The sequence below is a fragment of the Hyalella azteca genome, unplaced genomic scaffold (assembly GCF_000764305.2).
Source record: "Hyalella azteca isolate HAZT.00-mixed unplaced genomic scaffold, Hazt_2.0.2 contig7221, whole genome shotgun sequence".
Taxonomy (NCBI): Eukaryota; Metazoa; Arthropoda; class Malacostraca; order Amphipoda; family Hyalellidae; genus Hyalella; species Hyalella azteca.
Window position 1 is genome coordinate 168987 of NW_025937349.1, and position 22162 is coordinate 191148.

The 22162-nt window shown below is 38.5% G+C and overlaps 1 protein-coding gene across 1 annotated transcript; it reads left to right on the forward strand.

Annotated features, from left to right (window-relative positions):
- The first annotated feature begins 10582 nt into the window (after nt 1–10582).
- Nucleotides 10583–21782, forward strand: LOC125178119. The gene is made up of 5 exons (XM_047881164.1): nt 10583–10586; nt 11078–11192; nt 12177–12461; nt 13052–13068; nt 19501–21782. The coding sequence occupies exons 1-5, from the start codon at nt 10583–10585 to the stop codon at nt 21180–21182; spliced, it is 2103 nt and encodes a 700-aa protein (XP_047737120.1). The 3' UTR covers nt 21183–21782.
- The last annotated feature ends 380 nt before the right edge of the window (nt 21783–22162 follow it).

The window sequence follows — 22162 nt, forward strand, 5'->3', positions numbered from 1 at the left end:
GAGCCGCAGCCAAAAATGTTCTAAAGTTACTTCGAAACATGTCAATTATTATCATGTTTGTTTTCTTCATTAATCGTGTAGCTTAACCACATTCATCGTTTGGCTTGACCACATTCATCGTGTAGCTTTGCTCATGTTCTGCCGCGGTATCGTCGCAGACGGTTCATCAACGTGAACATATCGTGAGCCACAAGATATCGCGTTCTTGTACATATTTTACTCTACACATATTATGCCTTCTATTCGTATACATGATACAGCTGTATGCCTCCTACACGAGCTACAGCGGTATACCTCCTACACAATCTACAGCTGTGTGCCTCCTACACAAGCTACAGCTGTATACCTCCTACACAATCTACAGCTGTGTGCCTCCTACACAAGCTACAGCTGTATGCCTCCTACACAAGCTACAGCTGTATGCCTCCTACACAAGCTGCAGCTGTATGCCTCCTACACAAGTTACAGCTGTATGCCTCCTACACAAGCTACAGCTGTGTGCCTCCTACACAAGCTACAGCTGTATGCCTAATACACAAGCTACAGCTGTATGCCTCCTACACAAGCTACAGCTGTATGCCTCCTACACAAGACGAACATTCACTGTCACGTCGAATTCATCACTCATTCCCTTAATGCGCAGGCACCATTGCTTTGATTTATTACAGGGCAATAAAACAAGCTCTCTAAGGAACTCAAATTTTCAGGAGAATGTAAAACTTTTTACGAAATTAAGGTCTGAAGGGAATGCAAGATTTCTCTGGGTATAAACTTTACAGGGAATGTGATGCCTTCTCATCATCATAGTTTCTTCTCCTATGCGAATGCGAGATCTCCCCCCAAGAATGTCAGTTTTTCAGTTATGAAAAAACTGTTTTTGCTAAAAAAATTATGAGTGAACAATTGCCTGCCCTATGCCATGAGACGAATAATTTCCATTTGTTATAATAATACTGCAAAGCCTGAAATTCCTGCATCAAGCGCGCACTTTGAAAACACACAACGTCTCGTGCGCAATGCAAATCAAACAAAAACCTTTTGTAGTCAGAATTAAATTTGTTCATTAAGGATGTAAATTGGCCTGCGGTGAGTGACCTCCCGTACGTTGGCCGCGTTGTTGACACCAAGAAATTAGTGCAGCAGCGGTGCAGGATTGCTGTTGACAGTTTATAGATGACTGCAATTTAAGATCAAAATAGTATAGAGTTTGTAGAAATAGTTTAGGTTTGTGGGACGAGAACCGCTACGTGTACATAGGCTGTTACGTGAACTTAATCAAGTTTTACTAGCACGTCTCCAGAGCGATTTTTCGGGGATGTTTATGAGTTTATTTATCGAATTTTGATATGAAAAAGTGAGAATTTTTATTGAATAAATATCTATATATGACTACTGTTAACATAGTTTAGTTTAAGATGTCATCGCATCTTAAATTAAAGCATGTATTAAAAATTTGAGTCGTAAAAAATGAAAAATGAAAACACGTCCAACAATTAAATAAAAATCTGATCATCGTTCATGAAGGCCAACATGAAAATAATATGTAGAAATGACTTTGAGAAGAGAATATTAGAGGAATTTTTATAGATTATTATCGATTTTATGCTTGGCGTAGCCTCAGAAAGCACTAAAAATGTTTCAATTATAAATATTAATAAATTAAATTCAAAATTAATTTCTCAAGCCCATCCCCGTTTTTAATTCCTCATTATAAAAAAGGTTAAATTTGAGACTACGGTAAATACTCGACCCACAATGCAAGGTAATCGCATATCCATACTATAGGTAATATAGGTAATCGCATATGCGTGTTATAGGTAATATAGGTAACCGCATATCCGTGCTATAGGTGATATAGGTAACCGCATATGCGTGTTATAGGTAATATAGGTAATCGCATATGCGTTTTATAGGTAATATAGGTAATCGCATATGCGTGTTATAGGTAATATAGGTAATCGCATATGCGTGTTATAGGTAATATAGGTAATCGCATATGCGTGTTATAGGTAATATAGGTAATCGCATATCCGTACTATGTATAGGTGATATAGGTAACCGCATATCCGTGCTATAGGTAATATAGGTAATCGCATATCCGTGCTATAGGTAATATAGGTAATCGCATATCCGTGCTATAGGTAATATAGGTAATCGCATATCCATGCTATAGGTAAGATAGGTAATCGCATATCCATACTATAGGAAATATAGGTAATCGCATATCCGTGCTATAGGTAAGCTAGGTAATCGCATATCCGTGCTATAGGTAATATAGGTAATCGCATATCCGTGCTATAGGTAATATAGGTAATCGCATATCCATGCTATAGGTAATATAGGTAATCGCATATCCATGCTATAGGTAAGCTAGGTAATCGCATATCCATACTATAGGAAATATAGGTAATCGCATATCCATACTATAGGAAATATTGGTAATCGCATATCCATACTATAGGAAATATAGGTAATCGCATATCCGTGCTATAGGTAATATAGTTAATCGCATATCCGTGCTATAGGTAATATAGTTAATCGCCTATCCGTACTAATTGTAATATACCGAGGATAATGGAGGCAAAGACACCAGGGAACCTAAACCTCATAAAGTAATTATTAACAGAAAACTTTTGTACGAAAAAAGAACTGCGCTGAAATTTGAAAAATAACCAAAGTGGGCAAACTTCACTACACGATTTTCAAGTTTTGAATATAGAATTGTATGTAAATATTCGTTGAACGGCGGGTGCATGCGACAGGAAAATGTAATGTTATGTATCTTCATTGATGGATTTATATAGGAGCTTATTAATATTATTGAGTCAATTGCCAAGCAAACTGCAATGAACTATCAATCAAATCTAAAGAGAAACTTTTAAGATTTTGTTTCAGCATCCTGTAAGTAATTTTTTCAAAGTATTACTTTGGTTATATCACTGGCAACATATATTAAAAAAATATTCATAAGAAAATAGACGCGCAAGATATAAAATCAGAAATATTCAAGTTTTTCAATTATTTTTATTCGTCAAAGGCAGCTAATCAGTACTAATTTGTATCCCCTAATAGATAAAAATAATCGTCTCAGAATCTCACGATGTCACGCATCCATTGTCTTGTCTTGGCATTCAAGCTGAAAAAGAATTTCCAGGAACACAAATAATAATTTTAATTAATAATTATTTTAATTAATTAATTGAATAATAACAATTCAATTTGAAATTATTACATTTTACTATTTTATTCAGCTGCCTGTCTAGTGGAAGATATGCTAATGGATTAATTGATGTCCGTGCCGGTGATTGCTTGAGTGCAGTGATTCTGGGGATGATAAATATATATTAATTTCTTATTGCGGAATTGTATAATTAATTAGGATCTAAGGTATTCATGAACGCATCTTGCAGCTTGAAGATCGAATAAACGATTACGTCTCCACATATCGTACCAGAGACAATACTATACTTGTAATGCAAGTCATAAAAATGAATTGGAAACATCACTGTCCTTTCATCATCATTCTCTCAATATCCTTTATTGACAGTAACTACGGACCTAGTAATCGGTTTGCATGCCGCTGTTCCACAGAGCCGATTGCAGCGGCCACTGCACTGGCAGCCATCTCAGTGTTAATAATTCCTTATCTCTTTGTCACAGAGCCGATAGCAGCGGCCACTGCACTGGCCACCATCTCAGTGTTAATAATTCCTTATCTCTTTGCCACAGAGCCGATTGCAGCGGCCACTGCACTGGCCGCCATCTCAGTGTTCGGGACGGTCGTCAACTCGCTCGTGTTCTGTGTGTTCTACAGGCGGCCGTCGCTGCGGTCCATATCAAACAGGTGAGGCAGGTGGTGGTGCTGGGGGTGATGAGGAAATGTGATGTGATGAAGAGAAGTGATGTGATGCACCTGGATGAGGGGACGAGGAAGCGTGATATGATACTCCAGAATGATGCAATTCACTAGAATGATGTTATGATATCAAACAGGTGAGGCAGGTGGGGGTGCTGCGGGTGATGAGGTAGTGTGATGTGATGAAGAGAGGTGATGTGATGCACCAGGGTAATGTGACGAGGAAGCGTGATGTGATGAAGAGAGGTGATGTGATGCAATTCACTAGAATGATGTTATGATATCAAACAGGTGAGGCAGGTGGGTGGTGGTGCTAGGGGTGATGAGAGAGTGTGATGTGATGAAGAGAGGTGATGTGATGCGCCTGGGTGAGGTGACGAGGAAGCGTGATGTGATACGTCAGAATGATGCAACTCAGCAGACTGATTTGATGAAGAAGCAAAGTTTAATATGCTAAAATAGTGTCATGTTATGTCACTATGGCATGCTATAAAACGAATTAATTTAGTATAGCCTGTGATGCACCAGCACGTGTTGATACCCTGACATCATGTGATGATTTAGCATGATGTGATCCACCAACAGGATGCGATAAGTCTGTGTAATGTTGTGTATTCGAGTGACGTGATTAGAAATCTTGATGCATTCAACACAAAGATGTTGTGTTGAATGGTTGTGGTTGTGATATATGATAATATCTCGTGGTTGTGATATGCAAAAAATCTAACATGACATGATCCGCTGACATTATATTCGAATGAAGGAAGTGAGATTTGCTAGCATAAGTAACTCTATATAAACAAACTTCCCAAAAGACGCATTTGCTCATGCTCATAAAAATCATGCATCAACACCGTGATGACCGTGATAATGATTGTAATGTCATCACGGTGTATATACCGGCGCACATCATCTGTAAACCATTCATGCAAATCATTGGAACATCAAGCATCATTTTCGCATGTGCCGTAATGGAAATAAATACCTATGTCATAAAAAGTTCATTTTCGCATCTATGTCAGCATTCAGCCTTGCCTCGACTTTGAGGTTTGTGTAAAGGTTGGCCCTTAATCGAGGTTTGTGTTGTCACTGCTTTACAACAAGTTAATTAATTAAATAAATATTGTGCCCTCGTTTCCCCACAGGTTCGTCCTGTCGCTGACATCAGCCAACCTGATCGCGACGGTCCTGGTGGGGACCATCCAGGGCGTGCGTCTGGCCAAGCGTCCCTGGCGTATGGAGGCGTCCGATGGACTGTGTTTCGACGAGGGGTGCCTCGACGAGGGGCGCTTCGACGAGGGGCGTTTCGACGAGGGGCGTCTCGTGGGAGGCTCGGTCCTCACGCACCTGCTGTGCCAGGGAGGCCGGTCCCTCACCACCCTCGCCATCCAGGCCGCCATCTTCTCAGTCCTCATCATCGCAGTCGATAGGTGAGCCATCATCAAAAAATTATTACAAAATCGATCGTTGAGAGTCCCATCCTGATTGCTTTAAAAATTTTCCGTTGCAATCGTTAAATTCCGATCGTTTTTGTTTAGTTCGAATCATTTCAGTCAAATTCCCGTTTTTTTGTCGATTTACTTTTTTTCTTGAAGTTACGCTTTTTTGTGTTCAATTCTANTCTTATACACATCTAGATGTGTATAAGAGACAGGTCTTATGGGCAATCAAAGTTTGTTTATGAGTCAAGTTCTTATCACTGAAAACTGCCATCCAACAATTTTTCAACGAGGACAGGGGATGCGTTTCGTGAACGACAGTCGCTCCGACAGTCAACAAGAGTAGCCTCGGAAACATCGCCCTGTCAGATCTGACAAGTGTTGTTTGAATATAAGGTAATGGAATGTGTTGTGAGGGATATGATTAATTATCGATCACTTGACTATTCACCATATCCTATCAGACTGTCAACATGATTTTATTGCCGGTAGATCCTGCACCACTAACTTATTATCTACGTATAACGATTGGACTCGCCTGCTGGGCGAAAGGGAGCTAGTGGATGCATTGTACCTTGATTTTGCCAAAGCAGTTGACAGTGTTCCGCATGAGCGGCTATTGCGTAAATTGAAGTCATTGGGAATTGAGGGAAACGTTTTCCAGTGGATCAGGGATTTTCTAGTATAGGTAAACAAAAACGTGTCAGTATTAACGGAACCGTGTCACACTGGGCATCACTGTGCACTAGTGTGCCATAGGAAGCGTTTTTGTAAAATTAATTATTAAAATAAGAATGTTTGTTGAGTACTGAGATTACAGCTTGTACCAGGCAAAAATGGCAACATTATTGGAGTCTAATGAACTGAACCGTGATATGTGCGTACTATGCTCAGGGTCTTAAGTGCTATAACTGTACGAAAGAAAATAGAGCAAATAGATTTTGAAATAAAAACTATGATAATCTAGTTTCTGGAATATCTTTTATCATAACTTCAGACAGAGGCCTTGCAATGCAAATTATTGACACTGAATTCCAGCATGCGATCAGATCAATTTCTGTCCAGTTTCCGCAATTTTAACTATGCCGGATCCTGATCAGGCATTGCAACCTGATCCCTGACAAGGAATAGAGCATTGCAACCTGATCCCTGACAAGGAACAATGCCCGATCATTGTTGTTATATTGCAACACGACGCGAGCTTTCTCGACGACATCATACTTGACGGAATGAAAAAAAGAAGCCTTGCAATGACATCAGAACGACGCAGTGAGACGAACATACATATATCCCAAACCAATATGAAGAATGGGCCAAGATGCATTCGACTGGAGCCTTAATTCAGACACTCAGAACACATGGAGAAAGGAAATCCTATTTCGCTGAACTCATGGAGAGCCATGCGACCGCGGAAGGACAAAAGCTAAGAATAATGCTCACTGTTAATGGGTGCGTCGTGGAGTTTGATATTTTAACTTTATTATTAATGTTAGAATTTATATGAAAGTGAGGTTACAGGAGTTAAAAAATCCCGCTAGACCAATACAACGAACGCCATGTTCTTCTAGCTGCGATGCTCCCAACGATGGTCACTCTTTGGGTGCTTGAAGATTTAAGTGAAATAAAGGAAATAATTAGTGTAAATCGGTTTTGTATCCTTGGCGGCTGACACATTATATTGAGATCTTTTGGAGTCAGATCAAGCAGAAGAGTTTAACTTGTTGCGAAACCGGAATTGCAAACTGAGGTCGGGTAGATCATGAATAGCAATACAAGAATTAACATTTTGTCTCAAATCATGATAAGAACAATTGCGACTTTGCTGAAGAGAAATGCGTTTGGCCTGAATTATTCCAATAATGTTCTGGATCTCGGATGCAGTATTTATTTGTGGTCACAGTGAATCTCTCGGACAGCAAGTTGGCTACCAAAGCCTTAAAGAAGGATGTGGGACAAAAATTTAAAGATGAAATTTGTTAGTTGAATGGGGATTTAAATTAAATATCGTCATACAAATATGCCACGTCTTCATTTCATACAGACAAGGACCTGATTGAACAATAGATTTGCATAGATATGATTTAGAAACTGCCAAAATTCAATTCATGATTAAAAGAATCAGCAGAAAACGACCCGAGTTCAAGCCTTGAGATAAATTGTCATCTTGAGAATGTAACTTTTCTGGCAGCGTTCCATTTTTTTGTATTTTCTGAGATTACTGTTTGTGAAAAGAATTATTTTTTATATATTTTATTCTGAGAATAAGCTCCGAAGGCACGGTAGTCGGATATGGTTCGTGATGAAGTAGTAGCAATAAACATGTTGCCCTCGTGACACCAGAAAATAATGAGAATAGAGCCAGAAAATGTGTGATATTCCTAGGCTCAGAACTTATATTCATATGTGTAATTGTAGGTCCTGCTAACATTAGAAAATAAGATTGGTTACTAACTCATAGAACTAAGTAAAATTATTAAAATTAAAATTATTGACATTAAAATGGAAGCCTTGCGTTGAAAATAAAAAACTAGTTTCAAATTTTAGCGCCTCTTCCATCTTTTCAGTTAACGATTTAAAACGCTAGCAGACGAATGCAAGTCATGTTTAGTTACGTAATTGCTAATATCGACTTATTAGTATTACTGATTATTTCATAATAATCGTTTATTATCGATCATTATTTATTATTATTTATTTTTTTCCTAGATTCAGCTCTGTTTTCCTTGTGGATAGTAACGTTGATAAGTAATAAAACTCGAATTCTTTTTCATTATATTCTCAATGTAAATTTACGGGACCTCACATGGTTGACAGTGAGAATAAGACGGATTGGCGGGCACCAAATTTTTTTAGAGTCTTTTACACCAAAAAATTGACGCAATTTGCCTACAAAGAAAGGAAGCAAGGATTGGCTGGCACTGCGAACATTCACTGTCACGTCGAATTCATCACTCATTCAATTGCTTGCACTATGCCATGAGACGAATAATTTCCATGTGTTATAATAATACTGCAAGGCCTGAAATTCCTGTATCAAGCTCAAACTTTGAAAACACACAACTACTCGTGCGCAATGCAAATCAAACAAAAACCTTTTGTAGTCAGAATAAAATTTGTTCATTAAGGATGTAAAGGCCTGCGGTGAGTGACCTCCCGTACGTTGGCCGCGTTGTTGACACGAAGAAATTTGTGTAGTAGCGGTCGCTTTACATTGACGGCGAGCGCTGTTTGAAGCGGTGGTGCAGGATTGCTGTTGACAGTTTATAGATGACTGCAATATAAGATCAAAATAGTATAGAGTTTGTAAAAATAGTTTAGGTTTGTGGGACGAAAACCGTTATTGTACATAGGCTGTTACGTGAACTTAAGCAAGTTTTGATAGAACGGCTCCGGAGTGGTTTTTCTGAGGCTATTTAAGAGTTTATTTATCGAGTTTTGGTAAAAAAATTAGAATTTTTATCGAAGAATTATGCAAGATACTTCAACAGTAAATATGATCTTTAGTGCACGCCTAATTTTCCTTTTTCGGAAAATACGAGTATCGGTATTGTTAGACTAAAAAAACATAACTAGAACAAAAAAATTTCGAAGAGGCTTCCATAATAAAATAAAATGCATAAGACAAACAGTTTCTTAAGTAAATTTCGTTTGCAACCATAAACAAATCCCGTTTTTTCACCGCCTCTTTTTCATTTGAGTTTAAATTCCCGAGTGTATATATGTTCGACGATGGAGTTTACCTGTGAAAATTCATATACTACCTTAGTTAGAAACAATATTGATTATTTATCGTATAAAAACGTGTCATTTAACCAGCAAATATCAATAAAATCCGTAATTTGACTCTTGAGCCATAACATGGATATATGTAACGCAGAATCAGTAGTTTACTTAATCAAGTACAAAAACAGATCATACAAACAGCATCGTATAAGCCAATTTCTACCACACGTATTTTCGCATGAGTTTGCTATGGTCTTCTAGCTGCACTTGCAATATTCTTCTAGAATTCTAGTGTCGAATGGGCGAAATTTTTGCGCGAAATGTTTGATTGCTATTGCAGGCAGCGAGAAAAAATGTGATACAGGATTGCATCTGCCAGCGAGGACGGCAAGTTTAAATTGCTTCGAGTTCGTGTCATATCAAATTCTGAAGAAGACTCGAAGACATTTTTAAGAGACTGTTAAATGTTTGATCGCCTGCCGGCACTGACATACCTCCAATTTATGTATCAGTGTAGAATTCTGGTATCGCAACGGCAGAACAATTCATGAAATGAGTCGACGTTGACAGTAAAGTTTTTATTTGATAATTTCTTCATAAACGACCCGGTAACAGGATCACGTATTTTTAATTTCTAAATATAACTATTAATTCTATGGAAATCATCATTTTCTAGATATCAGTAAAGTTTTTATAAATTTAACTTGTCATTTGTGTAAAACAATTTTAGCATAACACGCATCCGAAGGTAGCTGTGTGATAGTGTTTTTACAGGTGACATTCCTGTAACATACTATTTTATAGGAATCATTGCTGTGACGATTTAACTTATAGTGAATTTTTACATAATAATAACCTGTGCAAATGTGAATGAAATATCTATATATGACTACTGTTAACATAGTTTAGTTTAAGATGTCATCGCATCTTAAATTAAAGCATGTATTAAAAATTTGAGTCGTAAAAAAATGAAAAACACGACTAACAATTAAATCAAGATCTGATAACCGTTCATGAAGGCCAACATTAAAATAATATGTATAAACGACTTTGAGAAGAGAATATTAGAGATAGATTATTATATAATCTATATTATATAGATTATTATATATTATTATATAATTATTATATTTTATTATCGATTTCATGCATGGCGTAGCCTGAGAAAGGACTAAAAATATTGGAATAAAAATAAATTAAATTCAAAATTAATTTCTCAAGCTCTTCCCCGTTTTCAATTCCTCATGATTCAAAAAGGTTAAATTTAAGACATCGACCCACAATGCAAGGCAATCGCATATCCGAGCTATGGGTATTATAGGTAATCACATATCCGTGTTATAGGTAATATAGGTAATCGCATATCCGAGCTATAGGTAATATAGGTAATCGCGTATCCGTGCTATAGGTATTATAGGTAATAGCATGTCCGTGCTATAGGTAAGATAGGTAATCGCATATCCGTAATATAGGTAATTCAGTTAACCGCATATACGAGCTATAGGTAATATAGGTAATCGCATATTCGTACTATAGGTAATATAGGTAATCGCATATCCGTGCTATGGGTATTATAGGTAATAGCATATCCGTACTAATTGTAATATACCGAGGATAATGGGACAAAGACACCAGAAAACCTAAATTTCATAAAGTAATTATTAACAGAAAACTTTTGTACGAAAAAAGAACTGCGCTGAAATTTGAAAAATACCAGAAGTGAGCAAACTTCTTTGCGCGAGTCTTAAGTTTTGAAAATAATTTCAGGTAAATACTTGGTAAATTGCGGGTGCATGGGATAGGAAAATGTAATATCTGTCTCTTATACACATCTAGATGTGTATAAGAGACAGGNCGATAGCAGCGGCCACTGCACTGGCCGCCATCTCAGTGTTAATAATTCCTTGCCACTGTGCCACAGAACCGATAGCAGCGGCCACTGCACTGGCCGCCATCTCAGTGTTAATAATTCCTTGACGCTGTGCCACAGAACCGATAGCAGCGGCCACTGCACTGGCCGCCATCTCAGTGTTAATAATTCCTTGCCACTGTGCCGCAGAGCCGATAGCAGCGGCCACTGTACTGGCCGCCATCTCAGTGTTCGGGACGGTCGTCAACTCGCTCGTGTTCTGTGTGTTCTACAGGCGGCCGTCGCTGCGGTCCATATCAAACAGGTGAGGCAGGTGGGGGTGCTGCGGGTGATGAGGTAGTGTGATGTGATGAAGAGAGGTGATGTGATGCACCAGGGTAATGTGACGAGGAAGCGTGATGTGATGAAGAGAGGTGATGTGATGCACCAGGGTAATGTGACGAGGAAGCGTGATGTGCTACGTCAGGAAGATGCAATGCGATATGATGATATGATGAATAAGCGTGTTACGATACTATTCAGAATGATGCAATGCACCAGAATTATGTGATGATGAAGCAGAATGTGATGTGCTAAAATAGTGTCATGTAATGTCATTATGTCATGTTATAAAACGAATTAATTTAGTATAGCCGTATAGCCTGTGATGCACCAGCACGTTTTGATACCTTGGCATCATGTGATGATTTAGCATGATATGATCCACCAACAGGATGTGATAAGCCTGTGTAATGTAGTGTTTTAGTGTGATGTAGTGTATTCGTGTGACGTGATTAGAAATCATGATGCATTCAACACAAAGATGTTGTGTTGAATGGTTGTGGTTGTGATATATGATATCTCGTGGTTGTGATATGCAAAAAATCTAACATGACATGATCCGCTGACATTATATTCGAACGAAGGAAGTGAGATTTGCTAGCATAAGTAACTCTATATAAACAAACTTCCCAAAAAGACGCATTTGCTTATGCTCATAAAAATCATGCATCAACACCGTGATGACCGTGATAATGATTGTAATGTCATCACGGTGTATATACCGGCGCACATCATCTGTAAACCATTCATGCAAATCATTGGAACATCAAGCATCATTTTCGCATGTGCCGTAATGGAAATAAATACCTATGTCATAAAAAGTTCATTTTCGCATCTATGTCAGCATTCAGCCTTGCCTCGACTTTGAGGTTTGTGTAAAGGTTGGCCCTTAATCGAGGTTTGTGTTGTCACTGCTTTACAACAAGTTAATTAATTAAATAAATATTGTGCCCTCGTTTCCCCACAGGTTCGTCCTGTCGCTGACATCAGCCAACCTGATCGCGACGGTCCTGGTGGGGACCATCCAGGGCGTGCGTCTGGCCAAGCGTCCCTGGCGTATGGAGGCGTCCGATGGACTGTGTTTCGACGAGGGGTGCCTCGACGAGGGGCGCTTCGACGAGGGGCGTTTCGACGAGGGGCGCCTCGTGGGAGGCTCGGTCCTCACGCACCTGCTGTGCCAGGGGGGACGGTCCCTCACCACCCTCGCCATCCAGGCCGCCATCTTCTCAGTCCTCATCATCGCAGTCGATAGGTGAGCCATCATCGAAAATTTTATAGCAAAATCGATCGTTGAGTGCCGATCCCGATTGTTTAAAAAAAGGTTCCGTTGATTTCGTTAAATTCCGATCGTTTTTGTTCTGTTCGAAACATTTCTGTCAAATTACAGTTTTTTGTAGATTTTCGTTTTTTTTTAAGTTACGCTTGTTTGTGTTTAATCCCAATCGTTTTTGACAAACTCTGTGTGCTTTTGTCAAGTTCGGTTTGTTTTTGTCAAGTCAGTTTGAAGATCGAGTTCCGAGATGGTTTCGGCTACACTAACTGGTTAATGAGTTATCATAGGTCAATTAATATTCGGAATCACTGACACTTTTATGTTTATGTCAAGATATTAATTTATATTACTAAAATTTATTCCAGCAAACACTCTGTTAATATTTGATACGATTATTCAGCAACGTCGGGCAGCGTCAACTCCGTTGCATAATTTTGCCGGTTACGTCAACTCTGTTGGAGAAAATTGCTCGCTTAGTAAACTCTGTTGCGTAATTTAGCGGGCCGCGTCTTTCCTGCAACATAAAAAACGTACCCCTTACTATATAATAATGTTTACGCTATGTACAGGGTGTTACCAAAAATAGGTTCGTAGAGGAGTCCCGAGAGGGGGAGGCTAAAGTTAGTCCTTGAATTAAGTGCGTCATTTGTAGTGACACGTTTTCATATTTAACCCCCTACCGCAGTATGTCACTATCCAGGAACATAACTTTCAACTTAAATCATACGTAAACCATTGAGTTTAGCAACCTGAGGACATTTGTACGCATCAGAGAACATTTTAAATTTGTCGTACGTGGCGGCAACCATCAGTGCAAGTCATTTTGCACTCACTAGAACGTATCCTTTTGGGGGAGTAGGCTTGCGACAATATTGCTCCGGTTACTCATGTCAGGCGGTAGAGGGTTAAGCAGTATATAGACACTTCCTAAGCATAGCAATATTTGTTCTGCGATCGAATTGTGAAAGTTGCTTTAGATATCCGATCCCGTTCATGTGGATAGTAATTTATTTGTGAGCTGTTTTCATGTACCTGACGAAGTTGCATTGAGATCCAGACATAGTATTGTAAATATATTATTCTCTTTGTGGTTTTGTATTGTATTACACACCGAACATTTGTCTCAGATGAGTGTGCGATGAACAAAATTCATAGGGATTGGTTACACGGAAGCTACACATATGACTAAAATTATGCTACAGCTAGATTTATAATAAATATTTGATAGAAAATGCGGAATAAATCGCAATTTAATGAATTATTTGCAACACATGATGCATTGCAATATTTTAAATTTCTTAATAACGAAATGAATTTTCCACCACAGTTAAGATTTCTAATTTTCAGTTTTCGACTCGAATTTGTGAAAAATTTACCCCATCCTGGAAAATCTGTGATATATCCTTTTTCTAAGTAATATTTTAATTGCACGATCTATTTAAGTACTTTATTATACGGTTGATACCTGATAAAACCAATACTTAGCATGAAATTCTTATCTAAATCCCGTTTCGAAGTGGAAAGAATCTTGCGATTCGTCTTCTTTATACCAATACGATCTAATAAATTTGTAAACCAGATTTTTCATTAAGGCTCATTTTTAGAGTTATATTGAAGTATAATGCGTTCAATAATTATTCCCTTAAATGCTTGAACATTATAATAACTTCTGATTTCTGTAAATTCTTTACCTATTCCTAAATTTGCTAACTTTAATAGATGAAAGGCTTACTATAGTTGATCACATTAGAAAAAAAAATATATGGTAATGTAATTATTACATCATCGTGAAAGCAGCGGAACTGTTTCACGTAGCTAATATTTTCATGCAATTAATTTTAATATATCCCTTTCATGAAAATAATAATTAATTATTATTTTCATGAAATTTGAGGGATAATCAATCATGAGAAACGCCCAGCTCAGCCGCTAGTTAAGTATAAAAAACCTCACAGTATCACATACAGTATATTAGATAAATTAGTTCCAGTTTATCGGATTAAGGCGATCCGATCAATAAAATTTGTGCAGACTTTGTATAACTATAAATAAAACTATTAACGGAGAACTATAAATAAAAATATTAACAATCTTTGACACATGCGAAGTTTAAGGCCCCTAAGCAAACTTCTAAATATAAAATAGAAAACGAAATCCTGTTGCGCAAAATGATACAAAAGAAAATCTATGATTTAAACACTTGTTGCCGATTTAAAGTATAAAACGTCGTTTTGAGTGCAGCTAGTTGGAGGCATTGTAGTATTTTAAGTGGTCTTAATTCAGATGCTGAAAACTTACAAATATAGTCGAGTTTCTTAACCTGACGAGTTTCAAATACAGACGAGTTTCTTCCTGATTTTGCGTTTGAATGAAAACTCCAAGTCTGATTTTCTTAAAATAAAGATTGTAAAAGAAGACTTACGATTATTCCAAGTAATGAAATAATTTTAGAATTTTCCAGGAAGAATAACAATAACGAAAATTTGAATTAGCTGATGGCTACTCAGTCTCAATTTACATACATAAACTAGTGACAATAATTTGTATTCAGCAGATTAAAGCAATGATCACTGTTATTAGCGCATTTTCTCATTTATGGAAAGAAGGCGCTATTGTGCTCGTCATGTTCGTCCGTCCGTGACCTCCGTCCGTGACGGACGCACGGACGTGAGAAAATGCACTCTCTGTCACCCACTGTAGTGCGTACTGATCTAATTTTGTCATTATTATTATTATTCAGTGGAATACTGGGGTTCGAGTTGAGAACCTATTTGTCACGGCTCAAACAGACAGTTCAAAATAAAATATACAATTGCGGAAGTTTTAACAGCTGAAGTTTGACTTACGTACTCGTATACGCCTTCGTTTTTGCATCTGTTTTTGGCCGTGAAAGCTTCTGTTCAATTTTATTATTCGACTTATTCTCGTTCAAACGGAACCTTTGTGACGATCACAAATTTTATCCTGTCTTAATTAACTGTCAGAATTAAGAAGTAGTCAAACGATCGATGTCTTTATAAAACGTATTGAACATTCAACTGTCAGGATTGAATAACGAGATCTTGCCCATAGTATATAATGCGGTATATTGCATTCCTGCTTGTTTTAATCATTCACGTAAATCTCGGTCTACAATATTGGTCAAGAACAATGACTTTGCCAGTTTAGTGGTCCTATTTGCTCCTGGATAAACGATTCCAGGTTGACCATCGAGGATATATTTTCGTAATTCGTGAGGCTCATTTGAACGTGGATATGGGAGAGTGTCGCACCATTTGTAATTGTCTTGTAAAAAGTTGCATGTTTTCCATCTGTCTCCTAATTTTTATTTAGTTTTCCGTCGTTGATATGTGCTAGTCACGCGAGTCTGTCATTATGGGTTAATGCATTACGGCAGGTAACCTGGTACGAAGATTTGCCTTCTATTTATTTATAAGAAGAACGTCACTCATGTCTTTCTCGATAACAGAAAGACATCGTTTTTGTCTGTAGCAATTGCTGGCTTGTTGTTTGTAGGCTGGAGAAGAGAAGTGTGTTGTCAACAGGAATCCTAATTTGTTTTCGGTCAAGTGGGGTTTTGAAGGACAGAACGTAGTTACGGGGTTAAAGAATTTTTCTCTGATTTGGCCTTTTTCTTTGTTCGGTGATAATTACTAAACAATCAATTAACTCGGTTTTGAATTATATTTAGTAGCTAAAGAAGTGTTTCATTAAAGCAAGAGGTGAATGTTGTGAAATTATGCAATAATCCATTAAAAACGTGTTCAAGAATAATTATAACGGGATTTCCAAAATATTTTATAGTATTTATTTTGCTACCGTTTTCTGCTTTCAGTATTTCAGGATTATTCTTTCTTAAAAATCGAGAGTCGATATACGAGTGTGGTTCGACTTGATAAGACTGAGCCAAGCAATTCTTATAACTATCGATTCCTCGCCAACCATGCCACGCACTTAAATATTGATGAGGTATCGTTGATACAATAACAAATTTCTTCAAATCCGTCTCTGCTTAACATTTCAACAAAAATTTTATCATTTAAACGGATGACTTTCTAAGCGAGTGATGGATAAAGGCCACAGCCGTGCAGGCAAACGTCGCTTCGTAGGCTACGTGAAACGCCGTCTCGTAGTCTACGTGAAACGCCATCTCGTAGTATACGTGAAACGCTGAGTCGTAGTCTACGTGGAACGCCGTCTCTTAGTCTACGTGGAACGCTGTCCCGCAGTCTACGTGAAACGCCGTCTCATAGTCTACTTGAAACGCCGTTTCGTAGTCTACGTGAAACGCTGACTCGTAGGCTACGTGAAACGTCGTCTCGTAGTCTACGTGAAACGTCGTCTTGTAGTCTACATACGTGAAACGCCGTCTCGTAGTCTACGTGAAACGTCGTCTTGTGGTCTGCATGCAACGTAGAGGAAGCGTCCTACAGGAAGCGTTACTTCGTACGTAGGCTACGTGAATCGAGTCTGTTTTGGCAAATCAACAATACTCAAGGTGCGATGATCATTACCGAAGGCAAGAAGCCCGATATAAATTCCACACGTTTGAGCTCATTTAAACTGATGTGCGGAAATGGATTCGTAATGACGTCTTATAATATAGAGATAATTTATCTCTCAATACATAATGATGGCTTTAAGTTTAGAAAAATTATCTTGAACAATACGGGTTATAGAAAAAAACAAAACAGAAGGTTGTATGTGAGCATTTTGTTGCGGCTAAAATGCTGACAACTAAAAACCTTATTTATAAGTTCTCTTTGGAAATCAATGAAATCAATTGGGGGTAAAGAGAGGCTGAGTTGAATGAGGTTAAGAGTATTTTGTATACAATTCAACTTCAAGCCGTCGTCCGCAAAACTTAAAAGACTACTAAATTGCAGAAACAATATAATGATATTTTCAATAGTTCATGATTGATTTTTTTCTTTTTTAAATGGGGTCTTGTTGGAGATTCATAATCACATATCACGCTACGAATCAATTAGTATATATGTTATTATCATATGAACAAGATCATTGAGCGAAGATACGGGTGCATAGACAAGTTCATTGGGCGATNAGCAAGATCATTGAGCGAAGATACGGGTGCACAGATAAGTTCATTGGGCGATGATACGGGCATACGGGCACCTTCATTGAGCGATGATACGGGCATCTTCATTGAGCGATGATACGGGCATACGGGCAGCTTCATTGAGCGATGATACGGGCATACGGGCACCTTCATTGAGCGATGATACGGGCATACGGGCACGTTTATTGTGCGATGATACGGTCATACGGACCAGTTCATTGTGCGGAGATACGGGCATACGGGCAGGTACATTGAGCGATGATACGGGCATACGGGCACGTTCATCGAGCGATGATACTCGCACACGGGCATGTTCATTGAGCGAAGATACGGGCATACGGGCAAGTTCATTGAGCGATGATACGGGCATACGGGCAAGTTCATTGAGCGAAGATACGGGCATACGGGCATGTTCATTGAGCGAAGATACGGGCATACGGGCAAGTTCATTATGCAACAGCAGAAAATTAAGCACTCTTACCGAGCGCCAGCCAATGACAGTCCAATCAGTCCAATGAAGGATGAGTGGTCCAGACACTCGTGAAAAGCGACGAAGCTTTTGATTGAGTTATACATTTTCTAATCTGCGATGAATCACCAATGAATCACCGATGAAAGGCTGTGAATCAATTGACTGCAATCTGAAGTGAATGTGAAAGTCGTGAACACTTGAAATTCATCACAGTTTGAAAAAAGTGATAACCCGGTAGATGATTGCCAAGTCTTGAGACGCACAATTTACGAGTATATGCAGTGCTGAGAAGCGATGCAAGTGAAAACGAGAAATGTTGATTCTTTACGAACTTTAAAATTAAGTTAAAGTATCCCCTTACCTCAACCCCTTGGTAGATATTGTAACGTGACTGCCCTGCCCTCTCCACCATTAAATTCCTAGGGATGGTAAATAAATGAAAATAAAAAACAAAGCCTAAAAAAAATAAGTTTACAATGAAGTAACCATTCTGCTCCTTGCCTCGATCATTGAAAAACTGCGTCGTGACTGCTTCCTTCCTCCACGGATTTTTGATGATCCCACATATCTAAGCTTTGACGCTCCCAAAAATATAAGTTCTGATGCTCCCTAAAAGAAATTTACAATTAAGTTTTTTTGATGCTCCCACATCATGAAATTTTGATGCTCCCACAAATATAAGTTCTGATGCTTCCTAAAAGAAATTTACAATTAAGTTTTTTTTATGCTCCCACATATCTAAGCTTTGACGCTCCCAAAAATATAAGTTCTGATGCTCCCTAAAAGAAATTTACAATTAAGTTTTTTTGATGCTCCCACAAATCTAAGCTTAGTCCTGTGTATGTGGTCAGTTGTCCTGTGTCTGTGTCAGTTGTCCTGTGTATGCGGTCAGTTGTCCAGTGTATGTGGTCAGTTGTCCTGTGTATGTGGTCAGTTGTCCTGTGTCTGTGTCAGTTGTCCTGTGTATGTGGTCAGTTGTCCAGTGTATGTGGTCAGTTGTCCAGTGTATGTGGTCAGTTGTCCAGTGTATGTGGTCAGTTGTCCTGTGTATGTGGTCAGTTGTCCTGTGTATGTGGTCAGTAACTCAGTGTTAACGGTTCAGTCATGTTGCGTCTGCAGTCTGGCATCATAGCAAGTAGGAATTAGCACCTTGCACGCGGAATCGTCGAGTCATTGTCCATGGGCCATAAACCTCGAACATTTTACCATCTAGGATATGCAGCGATACATAGTTATATATAGTTCTCCATAGAGTAGAATGAGAACATATTGAAAACTAATAAAAAAATACTGTGTCATAAAAAGTAACCCATTTTGTACCCTCCACTAAATTCTTGAACAGGTACGAAAAGAGAAAAAGACAGACATAGAAAGAGAACCCATACGTTATAAATAAAAGTCTTCTTATGATAATACTTTGAAGTCCTGCTCATTGATTAATAAATATAAATTTGCTTTCTTTGCAGTTCGCGAGAACGTGACACGAGAAGTGTTTAACAAGTTTGGGTTCTACTACACCACCTTCCTGGCATTCAGTGGACTCATCGCACCCTTTTTTGTTTTATGTTGGATTTACATAAAAATGTACCAAACGGCACAAAAAAATTCGCAGCGTACACGTCGCCACAGCTTAGGGGCCAATCCTCAGGAATTCATTCTACCAGAGTGTCCGTCAACTCCCGAGTCCACCACAACCAATTCAGTGAAGGGTAAAACTCGTGTATGTCGCAAGCGTTCTGCCAACAACAGCAACGTATCTTTGTTCTTCCGAGAGGAAGGAAGAGCAGTCAAGACCGGCGTGATTGTTACTGTTTCGTATCTTGTATCATGGGTGCCATTTTACAGTTATAAGATCGTAGAAACTAGTCTTTGCCACCATCCATTCGTAGAAGATTTTGTGGTTATATTAGCTCTGTCCGCAACATGCTTCTTACCTTTTATTTATGTATATAGAAACGCAACGGCTAGGAAGGAAGCCTTGAAAATAGTTTGTTGGTGGAAACCAATCGAAATTCCAACACCTGCCCTCAGTCGGCACAGTGTTCATAATCGCATGAGTAACGGTAATTTGGAAGTTCCGTTACCAGTTCGAATCGTTGAGCCTGACGGTACTTCACTTTATAGCTACGCCGCTGAATGCACGGAATGTGGAGCTAATCAGCTTGTCAGCGCACTGAAGCATTATCCTCCACCCTCACCTTGCGATCAGATAGGCCGGGTTACTGGCATGCCGCGACGCCAGAGTACCGTGTCGTTCAAGTTGAATCCTACGGATGGTCCGGTTGCTCGATGCCGGCAATGCCTGCGACAAGACTCGGCTTCATCAGCTTCGTCTGACGATCCTTTACTCTTAGAGCGATGGAGGTATCCTAGACCAAGCATGGCATCAGTTAGATGGACCAAACATAGACTTTCAAATGGATCGGTGACCACTAGAAGCGATTCATTGGCTTCCACAAACTCTTCCGTGATAAGTTATGGGATCGCTCGTATTCCTCTACGTAGGTACTCGGCAATTTCTACTGACACAGGAGACACAATTTTGAAGAAAATTAGCGCTGAAGATTGTACTATGGCGGATATAGCCATGAGACGTTACTCATGCCAGCGGTCGTTGTACTCAGAAGGACGGGACGAACTGAGCGAAATCGACGAATCGATTGAATTTCATGGGTATAGTAATCCTTTCAAGCACTGCAATGCATTTCTTCACCCCAATGTGATTAGTTCTAGCAGCTTGAAGTGGAGTGCGCACGATATATTCGATTCACATCTAGATTGCAAAATAAACTGCAATGGGCATTCGTCCGCTCCTAACATCGAGCGCCTGCAGCTCCCCTTAGAGAACGGCCGTCCTCTGAAAGAGCATTTGTGTCAAGTACATCCTCATCCTTTGATCAGTTTTAAAACTCTCGCTGAGCCGGAAAAGATGTGCATCAACGGATCGCCGGAATTCGCAGGAAAGCTGTCACGGAAAGTGCTTCAAAGAGCCACCAGTAATCCACGCTTTCTGCGGATCCCCGTTGTAAAGACCCGGAACAATGGAATAAGCACGAGGCTCGAAAAAGATGGCCTTGCCTTTACAAGCGACTCTAATCTGAACGAAGGAAAGCGGCAAGTTATCAAGGAAAGTCGTTCAGCGGAATGAAATCTATTTTTGTTAGCAGGAAGTCAATGTTCGGGACACAATATAAGGAAACTGCATGGACGAATTGTGACTTACAATTCACCTGCCTATTATTTTTAAGGAATCATTTTGAATTCTGCCAAATAAGGTACGTAGGCACAGCGTGAAGACCAAACTATAACAAATTGTTATTAATTGCACAATATTGATGTTTAATGCTTATCTCATAGCGATCCACGCAATTATACACTTAAAATAAACAGCATTACGATACACGAAGATTATGTGTGCACCGGCTACGTCAAACTTCTGTGATAAACCAAAACATTGATGTTTTATTATTGATCCTTGGTGTTATATTATAATTCATCTACCACGTAGCAAATGTATAGAAATTTTGATGTAAATAATGTAAGTGCAAATCTTAGGATATAAAATGTCTTAAAATTAATTCTGCAAAAATGAAATTTCAATACTCGCATTTAAAGATATGATTAATATTTAAATTTGCATTTCTATACTAATTTGAGCAACAAAATCCGTATTCTCATTAGTTTCGTCAGAAGCATCAACGAAACCAAATTAAAACTTGTACAGCCTTCTGGAGATAATAGGATTTTATTTAGGAGATAAAAGGATATTACCTTTTAATTCGGAGAGTTAAAAGAAATAAGAAATTAAAATTATTATTTCTTATTATTAAAAGAAATCTTCCCTCACCTAAAGAAATAATTTTTCTAAGAAGGTTAGCTTCCTTGTCGTCTCTAATTAAATTATCATAAATTAATTATGTGTAATTCCCAGTCCTGGAACAATTTTAGAGTAGAGGATTCGGTTCCCAATGAATGGAACAAAACATTTTACCAGGAATTAAACATTCGATGGCGTTGCACTTCTCGTATGAGTTACTGAAAATAAAATTAGAGGAGCACTTGAATGTATTTTGCGGAGAAATACGATATGGAATTTATAGATTTAAAAAAATTATTTCAGGAATTTTA